Here is a 10055-nt window from a genome sequence, read left to right as displayed (position 1 = left end):
TTTATGTGCCACCGGCATGGGAGCCAGTCTGGTGGCATTGGCATTGGTCACGCTTGAATGGTGCCTTTTACATGCTACCAGCATAGGTGCCAGCCAGGCAGCATTAGCATCGGCCACACTCAAATGGTGCTTATTACATGCCACTGGCACGGGTGCCAGTTAGGTGGCACTAGCATCAGCCGTGCTTGAATAGTGCTTTTTATGTGCCAGTCAGGTAGCACTGGTATCAGCCACAACTGATTTCATTTGGTTCAACAGGTCTTCACAAGCACGGCATATTGCTTGGTGATTGAAGGGTGTTTTTAAATGGGCCAGTTATACAACACTGGCATAAGCCATGGCTACAATCTCACTTGGCTTGCCAGGTCTCCTCAAGCACAGCATATCTCCAAAGGCCTCAGTCACTTGTTATTACCTCTGTGAGGCCCAACATTCAAAGGTCGTGCTTCACCACTTCATCCTATGTTTTCCTGGCTCTACCTCTTCTGCAGGTTACCTCCACTGTTGGGGGTGACACTTTTTCACATAGCTGTCCTCATCCACACGCATCACATGCCTATACCAATGCAATCGTCTCTCTTGCACACATCTGATGATTCTTATATCCAACTTTTCTCTCAGGGTGCTTCCACTCTGTCATGTATGCACGCTAACATTACACAACCAGTGGAGCATACTAGCTTCATTTCTTTTAAGACTACACATGTCCTCAGCAGTCACAGCCCATGTTTCACTGCCATGTAGCATGGCTGTTTGCATACAGGCATCATACAGTCTACCTTTCACTCTGAGCAAGAGGCCTTTGTTACCAGCAGAGGTAGGAGCTCTCTGAATTTTACCCAAGCTATTCACATTCTAGCAGCTACACTCTCAGGTCATCCACTCTCGCTACTGACTTGGTCACCTAGGTAATGGAAGCTATCAACCACTTCTAGTTTTTCCCTCTGGCATGGGATGGAATCTGTTTTCTGTATATCTTCAGTGTTTATTGAACTTGTGCATCTACTACACACAAAAACTATCGTCCCAGTTAACCTTCCTTTGATATTGCTGCACCTTTTATGTGTCCATAGCTTACACTGGGTACAGTTTTATAAATTAAGAACCCTGTATTTATGTACATGCATGTTTTGTCTTTGTGTCTTGACATCATAGGATACTTATAAGCAACTATCACCATCATACAAGCAATGTCCTTTGTTTCCAATCTTGTGTTAATATGTATGCCTATGGGGAAATATGTTTGCTTTGAAACAAGTGAGTGTTGGCATAGACAACCAGTATCTGGTTGTAGAAAATATCTCAATGAATTCCTTCTGACCTACGGAAGTATGGAAAGTGGACGTAAAAACGATGGTGATGTAAGTAGTGTGATTAAGGAAAAATATACATAAAACTTCTATAATATCATTATCCAAAACTGGGAGAAACGTCACCGTACATTCAGTCTGCAAGCATTTTTGCCTCCCAAACTATAGTCAATCCTTTTGTTCCTTTGCTAAAACGATCTCTATCAAATGTAAAGAATCCCATTCTCAAGAAGGACAATCCTGTCAACTTTGTGCTATTGCATACACTTTTAACATCTCAAAAATGTTGGAGACAGCAATTAATAATTATTTCAAATTTTGGCACATGGTTAGCAATTTCGAGGAAGGGGATAAGTCAATTATATCGACCCCAGTGTTCCACTGGTACTTAAGAATGAAAAGCAAAGTCGACCTCGGTGACATTTGATCTCGGAGTGTAAAACCAGAAAAAATGCCGCTAAGTATTTTTTTTTCCGGCGCCGTAACGTGTTCTGCCAGCTAGCCGCCTTGACAGCTGTTACGCCGAGCGAAATGCTTAGCGGAATTTCGTCCATCCTTACCTTCTGAGTTCAAAGTCCGCTGAGGTCGACTTTGCCTTTTATTCTTTTGGAGGAGATAAAATAAAGTACCAGCTAAGTACTGAGGGTGATGTAATCCACTTATCTCCTCCCGTGAAATTACTGACATTGTGCCAAAAATTTGCAATCAACCTTCTCCAACATCTAGAATCTCCCTTCTCGATAACTACCAGGACTATTTCCGAAAAAGTTAGATCTAATGCCGAACTACTTTGTTATGCCATTCACCAGTAGGCACTTGCTCTCAAGAAATTTGGGGAAAACAAGTTGTTACGTCAGTAAACTTTCGGCTGTGTCTAACGCAAGGATCTCTCAAAACTACCTGACTATGGGGCTCATACAATCTTGTCCGATAGATTTAAAGTACACACGCACACAAAAGACAAAGAGAGAATGTGAAATAACACCTGCTAACATACGAGAAATTAGTGTCTTTTTTTTATGTTAGCCTGTGGTTAAATAAGATATTATTTCTTCTAGCGGTTGTAGGTTAAATAACCGAAAATAATGTAGCTCACGGCTAAAACTTTCATAGCGCAACCGAATGAACCCTCAGCTCTGAGTGCACAGAAAAACTAGAAACTTTCCATCACGGAAAAAAGATGTTCCAAGCATTATCGTCTTTTCACCATCCCTCCTGCATATTATGTTTCTCAAAGCTGTGTCCTTTTTTATTTTTATTATTATTATTATTAATAACTGCGATTTAGCAGTTATTCCTTGCAGCTCGACTGACCCACACGAATTATATTCTGAATTGGAGCGTAACCATCGGGATTGAGAACGTCACTTAATAGCTAGAATAAAGGTTTCATCACAAGGACAGCAAACGTAATAGATATGAATACATTATAAGCAAGCTATGAAAAGATTGAAATTCTGAAAGATTTAAAGCTACCTACAGGCTTCTAACGAAAAAAAAGGGGATGGAATAAATTAAGATTTAGAAAGCTTGTATCAAAGAAAACAATCGAAAAACTGATTAGAGGTGCGTTCTTCGCTTCCTATAAATGACAGTTCGTTGATTATCATCGCCGCCTGTTTACTAAATATATAAACATTGTGGATATTATTTCTTTAGAAAATGCCCACACAAGTTAATGGAGTTCTAGATTCGCAAATGGGAAGAAAAACCATATCAACACAGTTATAACTGACAGAATACTGCCTACTGGACCCTAGCAGCGGGAAATTTAGACAGTGTCACGTGACAACTTGCTGGGGCAGCCTGCTGGAGCCTAGCAGCAGGTATAAAAAGGGGAATTTGACAAGCCAGTCAGTCGGACACTGACACTCGTTGATGCTGCATCGAAGAGGCCAGGGAATAGAAGAAAGAAGACATGCACCCAACACCAGAGCTGAAGACACCTCCGAAAGGGGGGTCCCGCCACGTCAAAACGGTAGAGGAGTAGGGGCCGAAACCGGACGTGGTTCCTCCTGATGATGTCTTGAGCTAACTGGATCCTATAAAGGAGCTGTTGTGATAGCAGACCACGAAACATGGTTGAAATTCCTCAGATGTTCAAAAGCGTGGAAGATTTTATAATGAAAATGGCCATGGCTGAGATCACCGGTGATAATAGGTCTTGTTGGGTAAGGTATGACTTGGGATTAAAAGACAAAGGTACACCAGAGAGTGGAGTTCTTGATAGACAATACCTGAAAATAAGATCGTGCTGGACAGTGGGCGTACTAATTTTAGCACTCTCTACTGATCAGAGGTGCGTTCTTCGCTTCCTATAAATGACAGTTCGTTGATTATCGTCGCCGCCTGTTTACGAAATATATAAACATTGTAGATATTATTTCTTTAGATTTGTTAACATTGTCTCAGTAATAATTAATAGATTGATGTAATTAAGAGATTGTTCATTTACCAGATTAAAAAAAAAACTACATATATCTTGTAAGAATGTTCTGGTGAATCTATCAGTCTTCATAAATTTCTCATATATTACATCAACATATCATTTCATCTACGATCTACATTGTTATGTAAGTATCGTTAATATATTTTAGATTTCGTTTACCGAAAATGTCCCTTTTATATTTATATTTTTATTTCATCCACATCATTCGTAATCACTGCCGAATTCAATTTGTTTTTTGTCGGTTCATTATTACTTCATTCCCTCAATTTTTCTTTTAGTTAATTTAGTTCCGTGGTTTATCTAATCTTTGCATAGTTAGTGTAGTTTCATGGAATGTATTGACTTCATATTTTCTTAACCTTTTAATTCCCGGTCTTCCTCGACGACGTGTTTCTTTATTTTCATAACCATACATCAAATATTACGTGAAATAGAAATCCAGTGAGGACAGTCTATGGTTCGCTACTTTTCTAGGATTTCTGACATATCTAGTTGAACTATCAATCAGTGCCATAGCTTACACCCAACCTCTGTTCTGAGATTTAAAAAAATTATTGGAAAAATTTTTAAATATATTTTGTTTTCATGAATATTTTGAGATTTCTTAAGACTAAAATCATTTGATAGAATTTTGAACTAATTCGCAATGAAGTGTTTTGGTTTTGACACTCAATGTGAAAGATAAAAGAAAAGGTAAATTTGCGAATGTGAGTGAAAAAAAATTATCGTAGATGATATGTTCAGAAGATATGATCTGTTGATAGCTTTGAAGAATACACATTTATTTGGTGTGCAAGAGGCTATGACAGTTTATTCAGTTAAAGAGGAACTAATGAGATAGGCTTATATAAATAACGAGACAAATTACATCAAGGTAGAAAGGTCGTATGTTTTGGTGCTGCTTAATCTTTAGAGAATCTTGTTATTAACATGTCATCAAGTCTAGATCCAACCTGATAACACTGGCAATGCCAAACAGATAAAACTCTTTTCCAGTCTCTTCAAGCCATAATTCACGAGTTTGAATAAGTTTGTATGTCATGGTGGAAAGAAGAATCTGATGTTTCAAGACTGACTGAGAGGAAAAATTTCTTTCCTCTCAGACAAAGAGCAGTCCTGAAACATCAGATTCCTTTTCTCCCTATTGTATTTGAACTTCTTCAAAGTCAAGAACTTCAATGTATAATTTTTGCTGATGCACACCACCACCAGTTTCCTCAGACATGCTTTTCATATGTAATGTATGCATACACTTAAAATTAGCTTAATTTGATTCAGTATTTGTTGTAGTTTTATTAGAAATAACAAGAACTGTACCAGAATGTTGTTTATCTCACTGTTTCATTTACCAGTTTTTTACTCCAATTTCACCTGAGACAGTATTGAAAAGTCTCTTGTAAAATTACAGAAGTAATTGGAAAATAGATATGACTAGCTCTTTCTCGTTCATCATAATTTAGTGACAAAAAGAAAAATAAATGAAGGTTGTTTGCATGCTTAACAAGAATTTGAAATGGAAAATTCACTTATATATGTAAAAATTTAGCATTAAATATAATTTTATAGAAAGGTCCTGGCATAACTGTGTTTAAGCAGCCCACTTCCAAACCATTTCGTGTGGGTTTTGTCTTCTTCATAGCACCTTGTGAGTGGATTTGGTAGGCAGAAACTGAAAGATATACTTATATTGACATCACATCATGTGATGTCAATATAAGTGGATACACACACATCATCATCATCATTGTCATTTAACGTCCGCTTTCCATGCCAGCATAGGAGAGAACTCATCATCATCATCATCGTTTAATGTCCGCTTTCCATGCTAGCATGGGTTGGACGATTTGACTGAGGACTGGTGAAACCGGATGGCAACACCAGGCTCCAATCTGATTTGGCAGAGTTTCTACAGCTGGATGCCCTTTGAAAACTATGTTGATGTTGGCAATTATCTTAGTGTCAGTAACTGGTTATCTGGTTGTTATATTGGTTGAAAATAATACGTTCAATATAAACAAAATGTTTTATCTCTTGGAATTGGTTATGATATCTCTGAAAAGACAGACAAAGAAAGTTTCAGCCAAATAAGTAATCTACTTTGTGTTTATTATGATGTAGATATATATATATATATATTTTTGTTTGCTTGGATCAGGTGGAAAATATAATTTTAGAACATTCTTGTAATTTTCTGCTGTTGTTGATATAGTGGTCTGTGGTTCAATGATCCACACTCACAGGTTTTTATCATTCATTTCCATCATATCTATATTATCAAAATTTTTTGTTTTTTTCTCTAAATAAATTTTGACTCTTTCTGGCTATTTTAACTTTCAGTACTTATAGTGTAATATATCCTCTGTAGTAATCTTCATGTTATCACTTCATTGCATTGTCTCTTATGTCGTATGTTGTATTTTATTGCAGGTTATCAGATGGCACCAAGAAAAAAATTTTTCCCTGTAGATTATCAACATATTTATCAACTTTTGAACTCTAAAATATCTTCATCAAGCTGGTGTCATCTTGTTTCTTCAACTTTTGATTGAATGACTGTGAAATATTTCCTTAGAATTAAGGTTATTTACAAAACTTTCTGTACAAATGCTCACTAAAAGATTTTCTACACATATTAAACATGGAAGATTTGCCCTGAAGTTTGAATTGTTATGTGCAAGGATTTATATATCTAGATGTATCTTATTTATTATATTAGTTTAATGAAACTTTAATTGCTGATTGTTAATTATAAGATTCTGAACTAATAAATCCACTTGAAGTTCTTTTCTTACAAGGAAAATAAGGTTAAACAAGAAAAATATGGAGGAGAAAGCAGAGCCTGAAAATACTGATTCATCTGATCAAATGCAAGAAAGTACAGAAGTGAATTTATATGCTTGTGATATGTGTGGAAAATTATTCAGCACAAGCAATCTGTTATCTTCCCATAAATGTATTCTCTCTAGTAGCAAAAACCTGCACCACTGTGATATTTGTGATAAAACATTCTCTCAAAATAGCAGTTTACTTTCCCACAAACGTATTCATACAGGAGAAAAACCATTCCAATGTGATATCTGTGGCAAAAATTTGTCTCGCAAGGATAAGTTATCTATCCACAAACGTATTCACACTGGGGAAAAGCCATACACTTGTGATATTTGTAGTAAAGCATTCTCTGAGAAGGGTGGTTTAATTGCTCACAAACGTATTCATACAGGAGAGAAACCATACCATTGTGATATCTGTGACAAATCATTTTCTGAAATGCGTAATCTAGTTTCCCACAAACGTATTCATACAGGAGAAAAACCTTACCAATGTGATGTTTGTGATAAAGCATTCTCTGTGCCTGGCAATTTGGTTACCCACAAACGTGTTCACACTGGTGAAAAACCATATCAATGTGACATCTGTGGGAAGTCGTATTCTGGAAGTTCTAACTTGTCTACACACAAACGTATTCACACAGAAGAGAAACCATACCACTGTGATATCTGTGATAAATCATATTCTGGAAGTGCTGCTTTGTCCCGCCACATACGTCTTCACACAGGAGAAAGACCATATCACTGTGATGTTTGTGGTAAAACATTTTCTCAAATAGGTCATTTCTCTCGACACATACGTATTCACACAGGAGAAACGCCATACCACTGTGATATCTGTGGCAAAACATTCTCTGAAAGTGGTCATCTCTCTCGACACAAACGGATTCACTCAGGTGAAAGACCATACCACTGTGATATATGTAATGAAACTTTTTCTAGAAGTGATAGTTTAACTCAACACAAACGTATTCACACAGGGGAGAAACCATACCATTGTAATATTTGTGGTAAAGCTTTCTCCATTGCTAGCAATTTAGTTGCCCACAAACGTATTCATACAGGAAAGAGACCATACTACTGTGAAATCTGTGGTAAAACATATTCTGGAAGTGCTGAATTGTCTCGCCATGTACGTATTCACACAGAAGAAAGACCATATGACTGTGATGTCTGTGGTAAAAAATGTTCTGGAAGTGCTAATTTGTCTTGTCACATGCGTATTCACACAGGAGAAAGACCATACCATTGTGATATATGTGGTAAAACATTCTCTCAAAGTGGTCATTTCTCTCGACATAAACGTATTCACTCAGGAGAAAGACCATACCATTGTGATATCTGTAGTGAGACATTTTCTAGAAGTGATAATTTAACTCAACACAAACGTATCCACATAGGAGAGAACTTACAGCCATGTGATCTATAGGTAATACAAATATGAACATAATGAATTTGTGGGTATTGATTTTACCACATCAGTTATCATATTCTTATTCTTCACCATCAGTGTTTAATGGCAATCATTCTATTCTGGTAGTCTATCTGATAGTCCATTGTACCTTTCATGTGCACTTGACCATCTGGATAGTTTATGCCTCCATTAATATTTATTATTCCTCTCCATACATTAGAATTGCCAAAAAACACATCCTTTGTTTATTTTTGTTTATTCACATTATTGAACTCATATTTGCTTACTTCGAATATATTGAGTAATAGTTTCCTTTGCACACATAAGACTACAAACAGTGGTGCCATCTGAAGTATTCTCCTAATTGATAAATGTAAAGCAGGGTGTCTGTTCTTAACTGGAACCTCTTGCTGTTGTCTCACTAAAATTATAGAACCTCTTGCTCTACTTCTTAGTAACAAACACAAGCTCCATCTTCTCTTCTGTACTAACTTGACTATACAATGTATATTTGGTCAATCACACTGAGACCTGTGTAATTTTCCATTTCTAGTGCATATTCTTTATTGCAATTGATGATGAAAGAGCTACTTCAGCCATTATCTTCCTGCACTCGATGTATATTTCGTAGAGTAGTTAAATATCTTGATACTTTAACTTTCCCTGATGAACCTGCTTCCATCTGACTTTTTTTTATCATGCTGATAGCCGAGCCATTTGTTTCTTTCTACTGGAAAGAGTTCTTCATTGTCCCATTTATACTCTCATTCTCAACTACACATAATAGTACTTCCCCTTTCTTGTCACTTAATGAAAGTAAGTACACTGGTATTGTTTCTGACACATTTTTCTGTGGACATTCTAGTTTATATGAACAGATTGTATTGCAGTTTGAACTGTTTTTATAAGTTAGTGAAGTATTTCCTGAACCTAAAGAAGAGCCTTAGCCTCTGTGATGGGATTCATTGATATTGTATTTGTGAGTTTGCTATGAGCAATCATCAGAGATTGTGAGGTCTAGCATATGTAGCGATATAAATTTTTCAGTGTCTCCTGTTCGTGACAGAGTGGTTAAGGTACAAGACTGTTCTCTTGCTATGTATAGTAACTGTCTTTGTGTTGGTGAATCTAAGTCATCATGCTCCCATTGAAGAATATTCTCAAAATCATTATTCATAGAAGCTGTTACTTCACTAGTAAGATGAGTACAAAATCAGTCTATAGCTAATACCCTCTTGACAAGTATGTTACTAGTTGGTTGGCTATCTTTCTGAAGATTGTGTTGCAAATGTTAAGATCAGAGAAATGCAAAAATTTTAAGCATTTTTGTTTACATGTTCCATGTTCAAAGCTTCCATATTTGCTAGTAAACCTTACTGGTATTTCTTAACATTGTCATTGAAGATGACATCAGTTCTTGAAGCAGCTTTACAAAAACCTCAGAATTTGTTCTTGTCTTTTACCACAAAATTATATTTAAGTGAACCATAACAACTTCATCGGATAACCTTTTAGAACATTTCAGTAGCTAATCCACAGTGTTACTGTGAACTATCACTGAAAATGAGAACATAGTGAAGATCAGAAAACACAATTCATTAAAATAAAACCTTGAAATATTATTTAATTTTATTTGCTTACTTATTTTTGTGAAGTATGTGTTATCATTTGTTCTAAACATTCTGTATCTATATATGTGACTGTCACCAACAATGCTTTCTCACCATTGTGGTATCTGAGGTTAAATATTCATTCAGCATAATTACCACAAGCACGACCTCCGAACATTAGGCCTCACCAAGGCAATGACTTCTGACTGAGACCTTTCCAAATATGCTGTGTGTGAGAAGACCCAGCAAGCCAAGTGAGACCAAAATTCAAGGCCTCTGCCTGGGATGTAGCCAGCCCACTTACGCATAACATTCCTTCTTTGGACACTAAACTCCGCTTGCGAAGACCTGTTGAAGCAAGTGCAATCGAAATCGAACTAAATCTGTAGACTGGCACCCATGCCAACGTCTCTTCATTCAACACTAAACTCGGCTTGTGAAGAC

The 10055-nt window shown here is 36.6% G+C and overlaps 1 protein-coding gene across 1 annotated transcript; it reads left to right on the top strand.

Annotated features, from left to right (window-relative positions):
- Window positions 1–208: 208 nt before the first annotated feature.
- Window positions 209–9623, top strand: LOC106883878 (zinc finger protein OZF). The gene is made up of 2 exons (XM_014935015.2): window positions 209–3883; window positions 6187–9623. Exon 2 carries the CDS (start codon window positions 6580–6582, stop codon window positions 8014–8016), a length of 1437 nt encoding a protein of 478 aa, XP_014790501.1. The 5' UTR covers window positions 209–3883; window positions 6187–6579; the 3' UTR covers window positions 8017–9623.
- The last annotated feature ends 432 nt before the right edge of the window (window positions 9624–10055 follow it).

This window comes from Octopus bimaculoides, chromosome 1 (genome assembly GCF_001194135.2).
Source record: "Octopus bimaculoides isolate UCB-OBI-ISO-001 chromosome 1, ASM119413v2, whole genome shotgun sequence".
Lineage (NCBI taxonomy): Eukaryota > Metazoa > Mollusca > Cephalopoda > Octopoda > Octopodidae > Octopus > Octopus bimaculoides.
This window is presented reverse-complemented; position numbering and strand designations above follow the sequence as displayed.